At 57.2% G+C, this 21829-nt stretch overlaps 1 protein-coding gene across 2 annotated transcripts; it reads left to right on the top strand.

Annotated features, from left to right (window-relative positions):
• Positions 1 to 733: 733 nt before the first annotated feature.
• GPRC5B (G protein-coupled receptor class C group 5 member B) lies at positions 734 to 21006 on the top strand. 2 transcript variants are annotated; one of them, XM_081089395.1, is made up of 4 exons: positions 734 to 872; positions 10439 to 11452; positions 17955 to 18067; positions 19798 to 21006. In XM_081089395.1, exons 1-4 carry the CDS (start codon positions 863 to 865, stop codon positions 19840 to 19842), a joined length of 1182 nt encoding a protein of 393 aa, XP_080945521.1. In that variant the 5' UTR covers positions 734 to 862; the 3' UTR covers positions 19843 to 21006. The 2 variants fall into 2 exon arrangements, with proteins under 2 accessions (XP_080945521.1, XP_080945520.1); XM_081089394.1 differs by lacking the exon at positions 734 to 872 and adding an exon at positions 1973 to 2085.
• Positions 21007 to 21829: the final 823 nt, after the last annotated feature.

The raw sequence follows: 21829 nt of genomic DNA on the forward strand, positions 1-21829 counted from the left end.
TGCGGCCACGGAGTGTGTGCGCACTCCGAAGAGTGGTGTACGTGGATGATGTGTGCGGCGTTGATGGTGGGGGTCCTGTGTATGGGCACGCGAGGGGTGCACCGAGTAGACGGGTGAATGTGTTTGGAGGCCAAGGACGCGGGTGTTGAGCCGGTGTCCGCAGAAACCGGTCACGTGGCGGGGGCCGGGGGTGGGGGGAAGTGGAGTGGGACTGGGCGGAAAAGGGCTGCGTTCCGACCTGAGTCGTAGAGGCCGAGCCGCGGGTGTGCCCGGTGGCCTGCAGGGGATGGCGCACTGTGGGTGCGGTGCTGGTTGTTGCGGGGAGGGTACCGGTTAGGACCCCGCGCTGGAGAGTGCCCTGGGCGGGGCCAAGGCCCTACACTGCACACTCCTGGGACTTTCCCTCCGAGCGCGAGCGTCCTGCTGCTGGATCAGCCTGAGGACGCGTCGGCCGCGTCGGGTCTGCTTACGGTGCACTGTGGACGTCGGGGGAGGGCCCCGAATTTGGGACAAGGACCCAGGAGCTGGCGCCGGCGGGTGTGCGCTATTGGTGTGGGGGTTCAGTGCACAACAGCTCGCGAGGTGGGACGGCGACCCGGTCTCGGAGGCTCCAGGGGCGGGGCCTGTAGAGAGCGGGGGTACGGGGGCTGCGGAGGGCGGGGCCTGGGGAGGGGCGGGGCCTGAAGAGGGCGGGGCTAGGGCTGCAGCAGCGCGGGCGGGCCCGGGGGTTCCTGGCGCCGCAGAGGTTCGCGAGGGCGAGCAGTGAGGCCGGGCCGGGTGCGCGCGCGCGGGGCGGGCCGCGGCCGCTCTGCGGGGATGTGACTCGGGCCGAGGGCCAGCGGGAGCGTCGGCGCTGCGGGCCATGGGGGTCGGTGAGTGCGAGTCATGCTAAAGGGCGGAAAGCGCTGTAGGGACTCCAGAAACTTTTCCCGCGTGGAATTAGGAGGATTAGGGGGTCTTATCCTTTTCTCACTTCACAAGGGGTTAGTGTTTTGGGGAAGATGGGGATCCGGGTTCCGGGATCGCAGTGAGGTGGTCGAGGAGCCGCAGGGAGCAGGGGGTGGAGGGGGGGGCTGGGGGGCTGCCTCCCCGGACCAGGCAGAGATCCAAGTCTCGGAGGAGAGTCTGGGCGACGCAGGTAAGGCAGCCGGGGGTGGTGCCAGGGAGTCCAGGCGCCCGAGGGGCTCGTCCTGCGATGGAAGTCGCTGCAGGGCCGGGGCTGCGCTGCAAGCCCGTGGGCTGACCGCAGGCCGGGCAGGCGGAGCGGGCGCACAGGGCCGGGCTCTCGGGTGAGCCGCGCACCTGCCGCGGGGCCGGAGGGGTGGCCGCACACGATGGCGGGACTGGGCCGGGCTGGGGGTGACGACTCGGCCTGCGCTGCGTCCCCTCTCCTGGGGGACACGGGCTCGCCCACCGCGGGGCTCCTGCCTCCCGCACTCACCTCGGTCCGGGGCTGGTTGACCCGCGAGAAGGGGGCGCCTTGCCGCAGAGAACCGCCCCCCCCCCCACCACACACACACACACACTCCCCGGTGCGCCACTGGGCGCTCCTGGGCGCTCGGACAAAGACCCCGGAGGCGTGGAGGGCGGCGGCGTCCCCTCCGGGGCCCGGGCCCCACTGCGCTAGGCTTGGGGCACCGGGCAGAGCCCGGGAGGAACTGGGGTCCTCGCAAAGGCTAGAGGGTTGGGAGTGAGGAACTTGGCACCGAAGCCTCGGAACGTGAGCCCAGGAGCCTTGATTTAGAAATGTCCTCGGTGCGGTGGGCGCTTCCGGAGGCCCCGGGCTGTGAGCAGCGGAGGAATGTAAATAGGCTGCACCGGGCGGCGTGGCCGAGTGGGCATTTCCCTCCGCCCCCCGCTCAGCTGGGAAGAGGTCAGCCTGGCTGGGAAGGGAGAGGACGGAGGGGAAGGAGTTGCCTTTTGGGGCGCAGCCAGCGAGACAGGCGGTCCTGTTAGAAAGAGAAGCTCCAGATCTTCATGGATGGATTTATTTCAATATGTGTGCCCGCTGCGGAGCTGGGCCTGGGAGACGGCAGCGTGTGACATGCCCACAGGCGCGGGGAGGGGGACGAACACACCGAGCAGGTCAGTGTATAGAGATGGAACTTCTGTTTAGGGTGAGGCTGCCAGGAGAGCAGCGGCCGGGTGTGCACGTGCTGAAAGCTGTTCTGGGGTGGCATTTTAGGGAAGCCCTGCCAGAGGGGCCCCGCTGCAGGAGATCTTGGGGAGAGAGCACTGCAAATGCAAGGACTTGGAGGTGGGGATGAAGTTGGAGGAACTGAACTAAGGCCGTTGTGGCTGGAGCTCCCAGGCAGATGTGTGTGTGTGTGTGAGTGAGTGTGTGTGAGTGTGTGTGTGTGTGAGTGTGTGTGTGAGTGTGTGTGTGTGAGTGTGAGTGTGTGTGTGTGTGAGTGTGTGTGAGTGTGTGAGTGTGTGTGTGAGTGTGTGTGTGAGTGTGTGTGTGTGTGTGAGTGTGTGTGTGTGAGTGTGTGTGTGTGTGAGTGTGTGTGTGAGTGTGTGTGTGTGAGTGTGTGTGTGAGTGTGTGTGTGTGAGTGTGAGTGTGTGTGTGTGTGAGTGTGTGTGAGTGTGTGTGTGTGTGTGAGTGTGTGTGTGAGTGTGTGTGTGTGTGTGTTGTGTGTGTGGGGGGGGGGCATGTGGACACTTGGTGGCAGCTGTGACAGGACTGGATTGCTGGGACCAGCCAGACCACAACCCTTGGGGCCACGAAAAGGAGTTGAGGCCGGAGAACTCCGTAGAGGTTTGAGTGGGAGGGAAGCCAGGAGATCTGAGTTTTAAAAGCTCCTTTAACCTCAACAAGGACACACAGCAAGCAGCTTCTCCTTCATTTTGCCTCTGGGGAGAGCAAGGTGCTGGGACCTCCCAGAGTCCCTGTGCAGCCGGCAGCTCTGTGGGTGCACTCAAGGAGTTTCTAAACCCACTCCCACTTTTAAGCAGTCCACCCTAAGGAGCACCCAGTGGAGCCCACCACCCAGAAACACTTGCACACAGAGCTTCCTGGGCTTCTGAGTTAGTGGCGTTTCTTCTCGGAATTGGAGCCCAGAGGAGCCATCCTGCCCACCCAGCAGCTGAGGATGGAATTTGCATTTAAATAATCGCTTTCATTCACGGGATCAAAGAAGCTCTGCATATTCATGTGCCAAGAGCTGTGTCTGGAAACCTCTTTACTAACCTCTGAGGGTATTAAATCTGAGTGCCCCCAAACTGGCCGGGGCCCGGGCAGCATCGGGGAAGGGAGATTATAAAACCCTGTAACTTGGGAAGGATACCAGAGGGTTAGATTGTAGTCTAGGAAACGGCCTAATGTCAGGAAACTTTGTAACTGGCTCTTCGGGATGAGCTGTAAGGCTGTTCCTCTGTCAGAGAGCTCTGCAGCCTCCTCCCAGCTCCTGCCACAGCCGGGGGTGGTCAGGCCAGGGGCAGGGGCGCCATAGCAGGCCTGGTGGTCAGCTTTTGGGAGAAATGGGTTCTAGTCGCAGCTTGACCTGTAAGCTCCAATAAGCCTCTGGCTGAACTGCCTCACTTCTACCTTCTTTTCCCCGTGGGGCTATGGGGACCATGGTTGTCTTTTTAATAATAAGCAAGAACCCTCTACACCTGGGCTCCGGGCACCTCCCTGGGACTTGTCATGCACTTGCCACACCAGCCTTTCAAAGGCAACACTGTGGTTGCCTTCGTTTTGCAGGCAGAGGAGAGGGTAAGGTCGCGATGCTGTCTGGCTTCCCTCCTGCTGCCGGGAGCTGGCAGGAGGGCTGATTCTGGGCCAGCTGTCCTCTGGGGCCTAAACTAGAGCCCTCCCCACCTTTCTTCTTTCCCTCCCATGTCCCAGCCCCTCCCCCCTCCCCCCAATCACCTTCAGAGAAGGTGGTTCAAGATATCTCTGAGCTGCTGGGCCCTGGGAGGGGACCTGGTGGAGGATGGGGCTCCTGGAGCCCTGCAGGTGGCCCCATTGAGGCTGGTCTGACCGGGCTGCAGAGACAGATGTGTAGAACTGTGCCTCCCTCCACATGAGCGGGAAGGCAGGGGGGCTGGTTCCCAGGGATTGGCTCAGGCCTGTCGCTGTGTGTCCTGGCCCTGACTCCTCAGCAGACACCCCATTTGAGGGCACCCAGGCTGACCTTGGGCCTCTGACCTGGTTCCTTTCAGGAAAATCACCCACTCAGGATAGTTTGGGGGTTCCTAGAACAGATCACCCTCAAAGGTGTCTCCCTTCATACCACCTCTGGGACCTCATCTTAGTGTAGGAGAGGGAGGCTGGGAACCAGTGGTGGACAAACTCCTGGGTGAGCCCCCTCCCCCTCCCCCTCCAGGCCATTGCCCCGAAGGAGCTGTCGGAAAGCTCACAGCCTCAGGCCAGGGAGATCCGCCAGATGTGTCTATTTATATCACAGGCACTCTATAAACGCCTATCCTATGTTAACCACTGTCCTAAACCCTAATTACTATCTTAATCCTCACACAGCCCTACTCGGTGGGTGCTGTTATCACCTCCATGTGGCAGATGAGGAAACTGAGGCAAGAAAGGTTCAATCAGCTGCCTGGGGCCCCAGGGACTGCTGGCAAGTGGCAGGAATGGGACCCGGTGCTCAGAGCACATGGCCATCAGGGACTCCTCCTACATTCCTCCTTCATTCCTCCCAGCCTCTGCAGCCGCTGGGTATGAAGCATGCACTCCACCACCTGCCAGCCCCTCTGGCCCCTCTTCAGGGACAGTGTGAGAGAGTGTGTGAGTGTGAGAGAGTGTGTGAGTGTGAGTGTGACAGGGTGTGAGTATGAGAGGCTGTGAGTATGAGAGGGTGTGAATGTGAGAGAGTATGTGTGAGTGTGGGAGGGTGTGAGTGTGAGAGGGTGTGAGTGTGAGAGTATGTATGAGTGTGAGAGAGTGAGTGTGAGAGAGTGTGAGTGTGTGTGAGAAGGTGTGAGTGTCAGAGTGTAAGTGTGAATGTGTGAGGGTGAAAGTGTGTTGTGAGTGTGAAAGAATGTGTGTGAATGTGAGTGTTGTGAGTGTGAGTGTGTGAGAGTGTGTGAATGTGTGTGAGACTGTGAGTGAGAGTATGTGTGAGTATGAGAGGGTGTGAGTGTGAGAGAGTATGTGTGTGAGAGGGTGTGAGTGTGAGAGAGTATGTATGAGTGTGAGAGAGTGTGATAGTGTGAGTGTGACAGTGTGTGTGAGAGTGAGTGTGAGAGGGTGTGTGAGTGTCAGAGAGAGTATAAGTGTGAGTGTGTGAGGGTGAAAGTGTGTTGTGAGTGTGAGAGAGAATGTGTGTGAATGTGAGTGTTGTGAGTGTGAGTGTATGAGAGAGTGTGTGTGTGTGAGTGAGAGAAAGTGTGAGTGTGTGTGACTGAGAGTGAGTGCCAGAGAGTGAGTGTGAGTGAGAGAGTGTGAGGGTGAGAATGTGTAACGTCAGAGTGTGTGTGTGAGAGAGTGAGTGTCATAGTGTGTGAGTGTGAGAAAGAGTGTGTGAGGTTGTGTGTGGTAGAGAGAATGTGTGAGAGTGTATGAGGGTGAGAGTGTGAAGAGAGGGAGAGGGAGAGGGAGAGGGAGCAATGCAGTGTATTTAGGAACATCTGAGTGTGGAATGAGTGTGAGTGCTGTGAACTGAGCCTTGCACATTCCTTCAGTTTTATTTGTTCTTCCCTGTGAGGAGCTGCATGCTCCCATCCCACCGGTTGGTTGCTCTTTACTCATCCCATTCCTGCCACCTTCCCTGCGGTGCCTGAACCCTGGTCTGTACTGTCCAGTTTGGGTTCCTGGATCGCTGCTCCCCTAAGATGTGGGGGCACCCGGTGGCCGTGGAGCACACCTGGCTTTCCTGACAGTAGGCGCCTGCCTGGCCTCAGGTGGCATTCTGGCATCCCTGCTACCTGTGTCCCAGCTCCTCGCACAGCGTGCCCCTGCGCCCGTGTCCCCCACCCTGGGGCTTGTGGATGGGGTGCAGGGGATCTAACTAAAGTTCTCTGCTGCTGCTGCTGTTCCCCATCCGAGGGTGAAAATCTGAGTTAAACTCAGACCCTGTTCCCTCCGCTATCAGATAGCAATTCGTGCAGAACCAGACAGGCAAGGGCCTGGGAGTGGCGGTGGGGTAACAGACCAAAAGAGCAGCACAGCAAAGTGACTGGGATTGTGGCACATGCGACAGAGATAAAGACCAAAGGCACTGACGGCGCCTGGGAGGGCGGGGAGACGCGGACTCAGGTGGACTGGCTGGGGGAGGACTCGCCAGGTGACAGGCTTACAGCCTGGGCTGTCGTGCCCAGCGACAATGGTGCACTTGTTGTCTCTTGGCTCCACTGCTTCCTGCTGTGTGACCTTGGACAGCCCGCTGACCTCCCGCTGTTTCCTGTAACAGGGAGATGGAAGCAGTGCTTGCTTCACTGCGTCCTTGCACAGACCATAAGGCGCTGCTGTGTGCCGGGCATGGCAGAGTGCCAGCAGCACAGTGAGGGGAGTGAGGTGGCAGGTGCTGTCACTGTCACCATGGCCATAACAGAAAACTACGGCAACTCTGAGTCCCCCCAAATCCTAACTGAGCTGGACCCAGCTTCATTCTGTGAGTCAGTTCTAGTCCTCCTCCTGGTTGTCCTGGGTATAGTTCTAGAAGTGGGTGGCTGTGCCCTCATGGGCATTCATGGCATTGACAGAGACCCACTGGAGGCTGCTGGGCCCACCACAGCCCTGGTTGCCTAGCTGACGGTTGGGAGGAGTTTCTGGAAGGAGGAGGGCCACATGATATTGGAGGAATAATACAACTTCTCTGTTGGCAAGTAACACAAATCCAGCCCAAACTGGCTTAATCCATAAAAGGGAAGTTAATTGGCTGCTAGAACGGCAAGTACCAGGGTACCTGGCTTCAGACATAGTTGGACGCAGCTAATCCGTGCACTAGGACCCGTTCTATCACGTGGCCCTTTCATCCGGGTCGGCTTTCCCCTGGGACAGGTTCCCTTCTGTGACAGTAAGTGGGTCCTCCCCAGCTCCAGGTCTACACCCTTTTGGCTTAGAAGACGTCTTTGCAGTTAATTCTAGCAAATGTCCTAAGGCTGGTTATCATGGATCTGGTGGGCTATGTGCCTGTCGTGGAGCAGTCGTGGGGTAACGGTTCTGATCGGCCGGGCCCAGGTCAGGGGCTGCGCTAGGCTTGCGGAGCTCTCCAGAGGAGCGCTTCAGAAGTGGGTGAAGTCGGTGCGAGGGGGCTCCACCTCAGGAAGGAAAGCAGAAAGCAAGGTGTGCCCATTCGCCATGTCAGAAGGGGATGGAAGCCAGACACTGGGCCACACCAGAGTGCCTGCAAGGTCAGGAGCTTTGTCACATCTTGATGGTTACATCACCCCCGTTGGTTTCTGTGGTTGGAAGGCCCATCAGGAAGGTGGGGAGCTGGGGCACCACTTCTGTGTGTAGCCAGGCCTGGGGAGAGGTGAGGTCCCCGGAGGGTGACGGAGGCCAAGCTCTTGCAAGGAGGGGACACAAGATGTGGCCCGAGGCCAAGGCTGGCCGCTCACCTAGGATTTTCCCCATCAACTCCAACCTCAGGCGGCCTCAGACCTCAACCTGGAACTACTGACATTCAGGGCTGGGTAACCTTTTGTATGGTTGGGTGGGGAGAGTGGGGGTCTGTGCACTGTGGGAGCTTCAGCAGCACCCATGGCCTCTACCCACTCGATGCCAGTTGCACCTCGCTCCCCAGTTGTGACAACCAGAAGTGTCCCTAGACGAGGCCAAATGTCCCTTGGCTTAGGGGTAAGGGGAGGCTGGGGGTCAAGTCTGCAGAAGCCCATTCCTACCCCGTCCTCCAGCCATGCGGGTGAGGAGCCTCGCTGCCCGTGACCTGGGGAGGCTCTGTGAGACGAGCCAGTTGTTACTTGCTGAGAAGTCTCTTGGTCGCGCTCACGTGGAAGCCATATCTGGGGGCCCCGCTGCAGGGCTGCCCCCGCGCAGGAGCAGATGGCCTCTAGTTCCGGCATAGCCAGTGCTCATTACGCTTGCGTCCCGCATGCGCACAGGACTGTGAGGAGCAGCTCTGTCCAGGGCAGTGCTTTCCCAGAGGGTGGTAGGGGCTATGCCACTGGGTATGCAACATGAGTTACATCACGCGATTCGACATTTCACGAGAGAAGTGTTTTAATGGGTTGTTTTTCTTTAATTTATTTGTTTATTTATTGGTTAATCCTCACCCGGGGGTATTTTTCCATTGATTTTTAAGGAGAGTGGAAATGAGAGGGGAAGACAGAGAAATATCGATGTGAGAGAAACACATTGATTGGTTGCCTCCTACACAAGCCCTGACCAGGGCCCAGGCCAGAGCCGGGGAAGAGCCTGCAACCGAGGTACTTGCCCTTGACCAGAATCGAACCTGGGGCCCTTTGGTTGGCAGGCCTATGCTCTACCCCAGTGATGGCGAACCTTTTGAGCTCGGCGTTTCAGCATTTTGAAAAACCCTAACTTAACTCTGGTGCCGTATCACATATAGAAATTTTTTGATCTTTGCAACCATAGTAAAACAAAGACTTATATTTTTGATATTTATTTTATATATTTAAATGCCATTTAACAAAGAAAAATCAACCAAAAAATGAGTTCGCGTGTCACCTCTGACACGTGTGTCATAGGTTCGCCATCACTGCTCTATCCACTGAGCCAAGCTGGCTAGGACTGGCCTGTTTTCTTTTAAGTGAGTTGGTTTCAAGGACTTGGTGAGCCAGGTAAGTAAATGCCTACACAGGCGGCGTGTGGACAAGGCCCATGTGGCTGACAGGGCCGGAGTGCCAATGTCTGGGGTGCATCCTCGCTGCTAACTTGCCAAAGTGGGGTGCTGTGTAAGAGCATTTCTTGCCAAGTGCCCCCTTGCTCACCTGCCTTCTCTCGTCTGCAGGCAAAGGGGCCAGACCCTACAGCACCAGACTCCTTCTCGGTCAGTGGCATCGACAGTTCACCCAGTTTGGTCTCCCAGCCACAGTAGGGTTGGAGCTGTTCACAGGATCCCAGGCGGGAACTGAGAGGGTGGCCGATACCACATTTACTCAGGGAAGCCCCGGGACGCTGGAGCTGCCTGGGGGGCTGTTACAGCTCACACGTGGTGGAGCTTGGGCCGTGAGCTGGCTGGAGTCGCTTAGCAAAGGGGACCAGAGCAGCTGTACACGCACTGCGCGCGCTTTCGTGAGGCAGGAGGCTGGCTCCCTTCCAAGCCCGGAGCTGTGGTGGGGGTGGAGGAAGGGGTCCTGTGACCTCCATCTTCCCTGAGCATCTACTTTGCTGGAGTCAGTGCCAGGGGTGCTTACCCAAGACCTCACCCCAACGGGTCATGCAAGTGTCTAAATATCTTTTAGGTGTCAATTCCGGGAGGTGGGCTGCTTTGGGCATCTAGTGGGTGGAGGCTAATGAGAGCCCCACAGCATGGAAGGACCAGGCATGAAGTGTCAGTAGTTTCAGGGCCGAGAAACCCTGTCTGTGCTGACGATCGACGGAGAGCTGGCCCTGGAGACAGGGGAGAGGGACCCTAGAAGCAGAGTGAACAGGCACAGAGATGAGATGTGAGTGACTAAGACAGAAGGGGCTCTGATGGAGAGGAATGGGAGTGTGACCACGCCCGGGCCTGAGGGGACCGTGTTGGAGCCAAGGCCAGCAGGGGGGACCACTTTCCTGGCTGTGGCTCCAAGAAGCGTCCAAGTGGAGGAAGCAGGAAGGGCAGGAGCCCTGGGCTAAGGCAGCTGCTGTGGACTCTGGCTGGCATGGGGACCAGAGTGCGTGCCAGGGAGTGGCCTGTGGGCATCCCTGGGAGAGGCTGGCATGGAGTGAGATGGGTTTTTGGGGAATCTCTGGAGGGGATGCAAGGGTGGGAACTTGGGGTGGAGCTGGGAAGACGGTTCATTGGGTACATGGTCCTACAGCTGGAGTGCGGGAGGTGCCAGGAGCTGGTTGTGTGACCCTGGGCAGGCGCCCCAGCCTCCCGGAGGTGGGTTGTCCCTGGAAAAGGACTGGCCGTGTTGCCACCAAGTGCCAGCTGCTGCCACGAGAGGCTGAATGGCTTGCGGTGGCTGTGCCATAACTGTCTCTTTAAAGTTTCATTTTATTGCCTGATTTTTGGAGGTCAGATGCGGCCTCAAAGTCAAAGACTGTGACGGTATTCCCAGAAAGGGAGCCTCGCTCTCCTCCTCTCCTCCGGCCGCTGGTGATGAGTCATGGCTGTTCCCTGGGCCTGGCCCCAGGTGCAGATGAGACCTGAATCCACCCACCCCCTGCGGCACAGCTGTGCTGCCTGCGGGGAGGGGCTGCGGGCGGGAGGCTTGTCCTGAGTGTCCCAAGGCACCACATGGGCTGGCAGGTTTGAAATGAGGTGGAGTCCGGGGAGTGGGAGGCTTACGATGAATTCATGTTTTTTCCCACCCCACTCCCCAACTTTCCTGGAACATGCGTGGTGCCAGAGAGAAAGATGGGAGCCCGCGGAGCTCTGGCCCTGCTCCTGCTCTGCGCGGCTGCCGCGGGGGCCTCCGAGAACTCCAGCACGTCCCGGGGCTGCGGGCTGGACCTCCTCCCGCAGTACGTGTCCCTGTGCGACCTGGACTCCGTCTGGGGCATCGTGGTGGAGGCGGCGGCCGGTGCTGGCGCCCTGATCACGCTGCTCCTGATGCTCATCCTGCTGGTGCGGCTGCCCTTCATCACGGAGCAGGAGAAGCGGGACCCCGTGGGCCTGCACTTCCTCTTCCTGCTGGGCACGCTGGGCCTGTTCGGGCTGACCTTCGCCTTCATCATCCGCGAGGACGAGGCGGTGTGCGCGGCGCGCCGCTTCCTGTGGGGCGTGCTGTTCGCGCTCTGCTTCGCCTGCCTCGCCAGCCAGGCCTGGCGCGTGCGGGCGCTGGTGCGGCGCGGCCGGGGCCCGCCGGGCCCGCAGCTACTGGGCGCCGCGCTCTGCCTGACGCTCGTGCAGGTGGTCATCGCGGCCGAGTGGCTGGTGCTGACGGTGCTGCGCGACGCGCGGCCGGCCTGCGCCTACCAGCCCGCGGACTTCGCGTTGGCGCTCGGCTACGACCTGGCGCTGCTGGCGGCCGCGCTGGTGCTGGCGCTGCTCGCGCTGTGCGGCAAGTTCCGCCGCTGGAGGCGGCGCGGCGCCGGCCTGCTGCTCACGGCCGCGCTCTCCGCGCTCGTCTGGGCCGCCTGGCTGACCATGTACCTCTACGGCAACGCCCGGCTGCAGCACGGCGAGGCCTGGGGCGACCCCACCCAGGCCATCGCGCTGGTGGCCAGCGGCTGGGTCTTCGTGCTCTTCCACGCCATCCCCGAGGTGCACTGCGCCCTGCTGCCCGCGCCGCGCGAGGACGCGCTCAACTACTTCGACGCGCCGCCGCCCCGGGTGCGCGAGACGGCCTTCGAAGAGGACGCGCCGCTGCCGCGGACCTACCTGGAGAACAAGGCCTTCTCCATGGACGAGCACAGCGCAGGTAGGCGGCTCACCGCGGGTTGGGGCGGGGCCCTCTGTCCTGAAAGGACTCTCTTCTTCCCTCTCCGGGGCAGTGGTGGGGGCAGCCCTGGCAGGTCAGAGCCTACAAGCGTTGACTCCTGTGTGGAAACTGGCCCAGAGGTGGATTTTTATTTAGACTTGTGTCCTATGAATTGCCAAGTACAGTGGGGCATTGACTTACAAGTTTAATTCGTTCCGTGACGGAGCTCGTAACTCAAATTACTTGTATGTCAAATCAAGAAGTGAGCGAGTGAGACACGTGATGCCGGGCTGATGTTGTGGCGTTCACTGTGACGTTTGCTGCGCCAACTAGCGATGGTGTATCTGAAGCTGGCTCATAACTCGAATTTCAGCTCGCAACTCAAAGCAAAAAATCGGACGAGAGACGGATCGTATCTCGAAAAACTCGTTAGTTGGGACACCCGTAAGTCAAGGCCCCACTTTAATTTAATGTAAAAATCCAGGTCTCTGTCACTGAAAGGCTGGATCTGGCCCTGCTGCCCCGTCCCAGCCAGCAGCTGCTCCTGTAGGTGCTCCCGCCTCCCCATCCTGGCCCAGCCCCGCCCACCACCAGGTTAGCATTCATTGCTCGCATCCTGGCAGGGGGCATGTGTAGCCAGTGCCAGGTGATGGGGGCAATGCTTGTGCCCCTCCCCTCCCTCTGGCACCACGAGTGCAGAAATTGAAGCCCTCAAGTCAGATGTCTGGATTCAGACACTGTCTCTACTGCTTCTAGCTGTGGGGCTTTGAGCAGTTTCTCTCATCTGTTAAAAAAAATAAAAGAATGTGCTTGGTGGCGCTGCTGTGAGAGGTGCCAGACTGGGGTACCAGGCCGAGGGTCCCACGGTGCCTGGCTGGGCTCTTCTGAGAGTAGAACCTGAGACCAGGCGCAGGTGGCTGGCTGGGGAGGTCGGGATGGGGGCATCTCTGGGAGCCCAGAGGGCACAGCAGGCCAGGGCGAGCAGGGTGAGCAGGGCCAGCAGCTGGTGGGGCCCAGCGGCTGGGGAGCCTCTTACTCGGCTCCTCCGGGCAGGTTCTTCCCCGCAGACCCCCGGGGCCCTGATGGTAATGCATTGCCTGAAATGGGTGTGAATTTGCACATTCCTTGTTGGTCTGTCACTTTGCCAGGCTCGGAAAGCTCTCTGTTAGCCCGGAACACTAGGAGCTTGAAGGGCTAGTCTCCTTGCCGTGAAGTGGGGATGCTAGGACTGCCCATGTAGCTTAGGGTCTTCAGAAGTGGGGATGCTAACCTTTGTTGCGTGCACTCATGGACCAGGTACCACCCTGTGCATTTTAGTAGCTAATCTCATTTAATACCTACAGTGACCCCATGAGGTCCCTTTGCAGACAGGTAACTGAGGCAGAGCCAGGGTGTGGACCAGGCAGAATTAGTCTTTCAGAGCATGTTGGTGCCCTCATGTCCCTGATGAGTCAGGATGCTCTGTGCATTGAGAAGACGGGGGTTCAGTTCCATGTCACAGAGCTGAAGCCCACCACTGGTTCAGTTCAACACTAAGTGCACAGGAGAGTGGGGAGGGGAAAGTGGGTTTTCTGGCTCCCATTACATGCATCCCTTTCTGTGGAAATGCAGCGAGTACATCCTATCCGAGTAAGATCCAGAGACCAAGGGAACTGGGACCCAGGTGAGAACCAGCAGTGTGCAGGAGGCGATGGGGTTCCAAAGGTGCCCCCACCCACATCTGTTACACCCTGACATGTACCAAAGCCAAGAAACTTGTCTTTTAGTCCCCTTTGTTCTCCAAAATACTAGTAGCGTTATTATCCCTTTCTGATGACAAAAGGTTAGTAATACTCATTTAGGAGGCTTAGCAAATAGAAATAATAAAAATTGCTCAAAATACCCTTGCCCAAAGGCAGTGCTCCCATCTTGCCAGATTGACTCTCTCGCTCTGTCTCACACACACACACACACACACACACACACACGCACATGCACGATGATGCCATAGAGCTGTTCTTAACCTAGCTGCACATAAAAATCCCTTGAGCAGCTTAAAGACAGATGGGTGCCTATCCCTTACTCTGTAAGTCTCTAGGGCCCAGATATTTTAAGCTTCCTGTGACTGTAAGGTGTAAGTGGGTTGAACACTGGGCTGGGAGTGTGCTTGCCTCACTCAGCATCACGGCCAAGGCCTCTCCTGCCAGTGACTGTGGAGCCGCATGTCTGTTTCCATCGGGCACGTGGTAGTTTTCTGGTCTCCAGCTGGCGAATGTCCCATATGTTTCTGGCTTCCCATATAAACTTATGCTGCAGTGAACATTTCCTGTTTTTCTGTATCTTTCAAAATTTTTATTTGCAGTTGATGTTCAATATTATATTAGTTTCAGGTGTACAACCCAGTGGTTAGACATTTATATAATTTATGGAGTGATTCCCCCCATAAGTCTAGTACCCACTTGGCCTCATCCATAGTTATTACAGTATTATCTATACTAATAAAAGGGTAATAGGCTAATTAGATTGGGCATCCTCCAGACGTCCTTCTGGACAAAGCCACAGTGGTGGGGGCTGAGGCAGAGGCGGTTAGGGGCGATCAGGACGGCAGGGAAGAGCAGTTAGGGGGCAATCAGGCTGGCAGGGGAGAGCAGTTAGGGGGTGATCATGCTGGCAGAGGACCAGTTAGAGGGTGATCAGGCTGCAGGGGAGAGCAGTTAGGGGGCGAGCAGGCTGGCAGGGGAGAAGTTAGGGGATGATCAGGCTGGCAGGCAGAGGTGGTTAGGTGGGATCAGGCCAGTAGGCAGAGGCGGTTAAGGGGGATCAGGCTGGTAGGCAGAGGCAGTTAGGGGTGATCAGGCAGGCAGGCAGGCAAGTGGTTAGGAGCCGGCAGTCCTGGATTGCAAGAGGGATGCCTGACTGCTGGTTTAGGCCTAATCCTGTGGGATCAAGCCTAAACTGGCAGTTGGACATCCCCCAAGGGGTCTCAGATTGGAGAGGGTGCAGGCTGGGCTGCGGGACACCCCCTGCCTGCCATGCATGAATTTCATGCACCAGGCCTCTACTCTATAATAATAAAAGCGTAATATGCTAATTAGACCAGACAGCTGAACAACATTCCAGATGTCATTCCAGATTTCCTTCCAGACGAAGCCACCATGGCGGGGGCTGAGGCAGAGGTGGTTAGGGGCAATCAGGCAGGCAGGCGAGTGCCCTTGATCAACTAACTTCCCACAAAAAAGAAAATAAAAAATTCCCAGACTGCATCTAAAGTTGCACCAAAGAATCTGTGCCTTGGAGTCCTGATATATACTGCCCCCTGTAATCATCGTATGAGAGCCCTATTTCCCCACGTGTTCACCAGCCTTGTTTGTTGTCAGACTTTTTTTAATAGCCCTGCTTTGCATCATCCCACATGTGTATCCACTGACATTTCCATGGGACCAGGCAGGGCAGCTCCAGGCAAGCCGTGCCCTCAGAAAGCTCAGAGGCTGAGTTGGCATCTGGCTGGTGCTGCCTCTGTCCGGGTTACCTTTGCCTGCAGGGACGCCTGGCCACGCTCCTTTGCACGGTGAGAGCAGCTGTTGTCAGCTGTGGCACTAACCTCAGCCAGCTTCTACTGTAAGGAACTGGCCCCGCAGCCGGCCGCACAGGAGCTACAGTGCCCTGTTCTTTTGCATTTTCACCTGCTGGCCTTTCAGGCTCCCCTTCCTTGAAAGCTGCCTTGGCTTTCAGAGGTGGGACGCATCCCAGGTGGCCTGTGGCTCAGCCACGCCTGCAGCCTCTGCTTCCTCGTTCCCTTCCCCCAAGGAGGCCCTGATATGCACCACTTCACCAGCCTGCTGCTTATGAATAAGTATCAACAAGGCATGAGGTATGTGAGTAAAAAGATTAAAATACACTGAAGGATGTAGCACCTCAGGTCACATCTCGGGCAGTGTTAGCAGGCGCTTGAAATGCTCACCTTTCCAAGCGCAGGAAAGGAAAGAGTTCTTTCTTCTGGGGGGGATTTGGGCTCAGATCTCATTAGGGCCGAGGGCTATTTAAACCCTAGCCCTTAGCTTCCCAGTGGAAGGCCCTCAGTGACTTGTGGGGGAGGGGGAGAAGCTAGCCTCACTCACAGAGTCTAGACAGGGGAGGGCTGGCATTCAATCTCTGATCTTTGATTCCTGTGGGGACCTATGGGTGAGCCCTGCTTGCCTTTCAGAGTTGACCCAGGTCAGAATGGGGTGTTAGCTGGGATTCTCAAAGTTGCAAGTAATGAAAATCTGATTTTAATCAGCTTAAGCAAAGCAAGATTATAGCACAGCAACAAAACTGATGGACTAAGGACGAAGCTTCAGGAGGGGTTCAATCCGAGAGCTCGAGGTGACAAGATTTGGTATTTCTCCATCTCTTAACCTTTTAGCATCTTGGCAGCCCACAGCTCTAGGCTTGCACAGAGTCCTAGTAGAAAAGAGGAACATTGCCCAGGATGCTAGAGAAAAATCCCAGAGTTAGCTCTGATTGGACCTGATGGCCCTTCCTGGGCCAATCAGTGTGGCTGGGGAGATACGATGCCCTGGCTGGCTAGGCCTAAATCACATGCCCACCTGGAGGCCAGGGGAGAATGCCACCGTAGCCAACACTCAGGGGCTTAGAATGTGGGGGAGGGATGTTTCCCAGAGGAGAGGCCCTTGGGCCAGTGCACCCCACAGCTGGGCAGGGCAGCGCTGAGTCCCCACCACAGCTGCTGTGTCTGAACCTCCCTCCATTCAAGCAGATCAGGCTAGGGATTGAGACTGGGACGGTCTCCTGTCCCCTACTGGGCCCGGCGGCCCCTTCTCTGCTTCCCAGGAAGGACTTCTCCTTGCTCAGCACGTGCACAGGGGCTGTGAAGGCTTGGAGATGCTAAAGCAAAAGAGGTTTTCATAAGCGTGTCTTGGAACTCGCGTTCCCTATCCTGCCTCTGTTTCTTTGGTCCAATCTGGGCCCAGCTGCCCCCAGTGTCACTTGAATTTAAGTTGCTTCTAATGAACTAAGTGTAGTGGTTAAAACCTAGTATTCGGAGCTAGTATAGTGTGATTGTTATGAACACAGGTTCTCTGCCTGAGTTTGAATACTAATTCTGTCACTGATTGACCTTGGGCAAGTTACTTAATCTCTCTGTGCCCCATGTGAAGTGGAAATCATAGAAGTGCCTATGGTGCTATGACAGTTAAAGGAGTTTATAGGTGTATAAACTCAGCGCCTGGCTCTTGGGTGGCATTCTCTGAAGGTGAACTGTATTACCCAGGTGATTTTGGTCCCTTTCCCAAGGAGTTTCTAAAAATTGCAAGATCTCTCTAGTCAGAAAGATGACTCCCCCAGTGAAGACTTTTAGGAGAGGTTTCTCGGAACAGCAACATCAGTGCCTTCGCTGGAAATGAAGATCATGAAGATGCCACCACACCCTGGAGGTGGACTTCTGTTTTGATTTTTAAACAGACCTACTACCTTCTCCACTACTCTTTAATAAGACTGTTTTTTAGAGCAGTTTTAGGTTTACAGAAAAATTAAGCAGGAAATACAGGATGTTCCCACAAGCCCCTCCCCCAGATTCCCTGATACTAACAACTTGAATCTGTTACATTAGTGTTGCAGTTAGTGAATCCTTACTATTAGCCAAGCTGTCATGGACATGTGGGATGTCACTCCTGGTTTGCACAGCTCTGTGCTCTGGACAAATGCATTCTGTCCTCTCCACTGTTAGTTCTGGTGCAGAATAGCTCACGGCCTGAAGATGCCCACGCTCCACCATTCATCCCTAGCCCAGCCCCAGCGCACTAACACCTTTACAGTCTCTGGCTTTGCCTTTTCCAGCATATTATAGTTGGCATCATACAGTGTGTAGCTCTTACAGGCTTAGCAATATGCATTTAAGTTTCCTCCGTGTCATTAGGTTTTTCTTTATTAAAAAGGGGGAGAGAATCTCTGAAAGTACACAGCAGATAAGAAACACGGTGTAGCCAGAGATAGAGCGTCCTGCCTGTTTCTCTGTCTTTGCTTCAGATCTTAATTCTTTCCCGTTCAGCAGGAGCCCCCGTCTGGTCCAAGCCCCTCTGTGCCCTGCCTTTCCCATGAGACGCCCTCTGTCATGTGCCTTGGTCCATGCTCTTCCCTGCCTCTGTGTGTAGGGACACAGTGAGCCGTGTTGACAGTGTGATGTTGAACTGGCCATGAATGGCATGCTGTAGTGAGGTCTTTGGTCCAGGGAACCTGGGAGTACAGGGTGTGTCCTTGTCCCCTGGGGCCTGCAGGTGGGGAGGGGGAGGCCTGGCCTGTCTGCCTCAGCAGCTGCAGCCTGGACTCTGCAGACTCCTCCCTGCCCCCAGGATGGGTCACTCAGGGCAGAGAACAAAGCCCCTCTGTGACTTGTTGGGAGTCAGGCTGTGACAAAGGGCAGGAGGGAGGGCTGTGTGCCAGATCGTGCTGATGCAGGGGAGGAACACAAAGCTGTCTCTCTTCCTTGTTGTTTTGGTGTCTGTGTGGCTCTCGCCTTCCCCAGCTCTCCGGACAGCAGGGTTCCGCAACGGCAGTTTGGGAAGCAGACCCAGCGCTCCGTTTAGAAGCAATGTGTACCAGCCGACCGAGATGGCCGTGGTGCTGAACGGCGGGACTGTGAGTATCAAGCCCTGATGTTTTGGAGGAAACCTGAGGGGGAGGAACGAGGGGGAACAGCTCCCACAGGGACACAGCTCTGCAGGGGCTGCTAGGCCGGTGCAGACAGCAGCTCTAGCAGACACTGCAGCGGGAATGTGGCGAGGCTGCCATTTCTCCTACCCCTCTCCACGCACCCACGCCCCTGTAGTGTACCACCTGTACCCGGTGTACCACCTATACCTGGTGTACCACCTGTACCCGGTGTACCACCTGTACCCAGTGTACCACCTGTACCCAGTGTACCACCTATACCTGGTGTACCACCTGTACCCGGTGTACCATCTGTACCCAGTGTACCACCTATACCTGGTGTACCACCTGTACCCGGTGTACCACCTGTACCCGGTGTACCACCTGTACCCAGTGTACCACCTATACCTGGTGTACCACCTGTACCCAGTGTACCATCTGTACCCAGTGTACCACCTGCACCCAGTATACTACACTGATTGGACCACCTGTACCCACTGGACCACCTGTACCCGGTATACCACCTACAGATTCCCTTAAGTGTCCCTGTATCTTGCGGTTCTTGTACCCAGTGAATTCTTGGGTTTCATTATACAGAATGTATCCCTCTCTCCCTGGGAGGAGACTTAAGAAAAGCCCAGATTGCCGAACCGGTTTGGCTCAGTGGATAGAGCGTTGGCCTGTGAACTCAAGGGTCCCGGGTTCGATTCCAGTCGGGGGAATGTACCTTGATTGCAGGCGCATCCCCAATGGGGGGCGTGCAGGGGGCGGCTGATCAATGTTTCTCTCTCATCGATGTTTCTAGCTCTCTATCTCTCTCCCTTCTTCTCTGTAAAAAATCAATAAAATATATTTTTTTAAAAAAGAAAAGAAAAGCCCAGAATTACGAAGTGGATTTTGCTGTCGCCCAGTCTAGTCAGGCCCCTTCAGCCCTCCCTCCCTGTGCCAGCTGGGCCTGGGCTGCCCACTCCCCTCCCAGAGTTATCTTGAAAAACTGAAGTGCTGCTCGTTCCCCCCTGTGAACACGAAAGCAGGTCAGCTAGCTGATGCCAAACAGACCTCAGCAGAACCGTCAGTGTCTCTTTTGCCTGTGAATGACCTCATGTTGCTTCTCCATCAAATCAGATACACTCTCATCCCCACATTTTCTGCCAAGTGCACTCCCTGCTTCTTCCTAGTGCATGAGCCACTGCAGGCGAATGGATTTCTGTTCCTCTGTCATGTGCCGCACCCGTGCTCGGCCTCGGGCTTTGGGATGTGGTCAGGGCTGTCTGCGCTGGGGCAGGGCTCCCGCCTGTGGGTGCTGTCGGCATTGCCCTGCAGGTGGGAAAGGCACCCAGATTCCCACACTGCAGCCCTCACGCTCCCCCCCCCCCCCCCACTGGGCTGCCTCACACTGGGCTGCCTCCTGGTGGGGAAGAGCCTGACTTGAGCCCCCGCTGTTATAATTAATATGATTAGAAGGTGGCCCCAAAGGTCAGTCCTAAGCCCCCCTGGTCCCTTCAAGACAGAAGAGCACCCTGACTCAGACGGTGAAGGGTTTCTGGGTAAGGAAGCACTTATTCTGGCGCATAACCCCAGAGAAAGGAAGGTGGGCTTCCCGAGAAGGCAGGGCCGGGCACCCAGCCCCGGGGGAAGGCAGGCACTGGGCCTTGTATTGTGTGCTCTGGGGACGCTGACTTCCCAGCACAGAGCTTAGTGTGTTTCCTTGTTTCCAGATCCCAACCGCACCACCAAGTTACATGGGAAGACACCTCTGGTGAGAGACGCAGGCCGACCTCTGAGGGCTCTCTGGGAGGAGTCAGCCACTGCGGCCGCACAGGCACCTCCCGCCAGAGCTCTGGAAACCCTAGGCCAGGGCCCATGAAATGTGAGCACTGCTGAACGGCGAGCTAACCCAACTGCCCCCCCTCGCCCCGCAGCCTTGACCCCGCACACTGCAGCAAAGCTAATTGCCAGTAGTGTTAGCTCCTCGCAAACAGGGCAGGAAGCCCGTCGCATCCTCAGGTGGACCAGCCCCGTGCTCACGGCCGGGGGCCAGGCAGCTGTGGGTGAACGTGGAGGTGCCCCCACGCCCCCGGCCTCCGGGAGGTACTGTCCATTGAGGGGCCCACGGGGCTCTCTGCCTGCACTTTCGGGGTCAGGAGCAGTTCAGGAGGCTGTCATGTGAGTCAAAGGAGAGGCCAATCGGATCGGGAGGCAAGCTGTCCCCCGGCCGTGAGGCGCTGTCAGTGCCAAAAGGGGTGCAGCCTGGGAGTGGGAGTGACCATCACAGTCAGAAAGTGGCGATCTGCCACGGCGCCTCCCCGGGGCCTCTGAACCAGTGTCCTGGCAGGATGAGGCGCTTCCTACCCCCCTTGTGTTGCTGCCCACCAGCGGCCTCGTGCCCGCTACCATTCATTTCAAAGGCTGAAGTGGGGCCACCAGCTTGAAGCTCGGGGTCGGCAGGCGGTGGGCAGGCGCCTCAGCAGATTTCCCAGATGAGGCACCGGTGCCTCCGGGTGGAGGGTGGCACTGCTGCCTGCATGCGGCAAGCTGGATGCAGCATCGAGCTTCCTGCTGCACGGGCGGGAGTGGTACATCGCTAACTTGGTGCCTGCAAGGTCCATGAAAATGGTTCGAGTCCTCCAAGCCATTGTCCTGCGTGGCTCCCACCTGTCCCCAGCAAGTCACTCCCGGTCCCCGCATTCCACGGCTCAGCACCCAGCCCACACACGCTGCACTGTTTGGCCAGCACAGCTGCTAACAATTCTCGGCGCGTCTCAACTGACGGCAAGGGGTGCACAGGAGGCGGGGCCTGAACAGCCCCGACGCCTGTAACCTTTTAGGAAAATGGAAAAGGTTAGTGTTTGGTGAGGGGAACTGACCTCTTCATAACCAATGTATCTGAGCTGAGTGTGTTTTAATAAACCTGACTTTTCTCCAGGCCTAGTCTCTGCTGTCCCCCCTCCGCCTCCACCCAGCCCAGGCGTCTATGCGGCCCTCCTCCCGGTTCCCTCTGGCCAGCACCTTCCTCACGCATGCCCAGCCCAGAGCCCGCCACTCCCAGGACCCGACCCCAGCCCTATGACAGGAACAGCAGGGGTGGGTGAAAACTCGGGGGTGGGAGGGTGAGGGCAGACCCAGAACCAGAATTCTCAACATATAAAAATCTTCCAACACCTGTGTCCAGGCCACTGGGAACCGACTGCGTTACACATCCTTGTGCCAGGAAGTGGCCACTCAGCCCCGGTCCCTGGAGTCCTTCAGAGCCCCAACCCCACCTGGGACTCAGGACTTGGCTGCAGAGCCCGCAGGGGGTGTTCGCACCGCCCCTCCCTGGGCGCAGGGGCCCAGCATGCCAGGCGAGCTTGGGGCAGCGACTGCGGGCATGTAACCTTTGACCCCACACGTGGAACAGCTTTGTGTCAAGGACTGAGATCTTTTTCCTTCTTTTCTTTTTAAGCCTCTGATAGTGACTGCTCTGCGTTTTGCTTTATTTGGGCACTAAGATGAGTGCGGCCCTGGGCGGAGGTGGGGGGAGAGTGCGAGGTCTGCTGTTTCTTAGTGACGTCACTGGAAGGTACAGAGAGACATCTGTGCCCAGAGACGCAGCCAACTGTCCCCACAGAGCAAAGTTCAAGTACCAAGTTAAGTGGTGCCTGTTTCTGTGAACAGCCTTGTTGGGGAAGATGATCTGAAGAGGCATCAGTGGTCAAAGACCTAATCGTAAGCACTCCTGTCCACGTTTGCTTACGAAACCACCCTGCA

Source organism: Myotis nattereri (assembly GCF_964212035.1).
Source record: "Myotis nattereri genome assembly, chromosome: 4".
In the NCBI taxonomy this organism is placed as follows: Eukaryota; Metazoa; Chordata; class Mammalia; order Chiroptera; family Vespertilionidae; genus Myotis; species Myotis nattereri.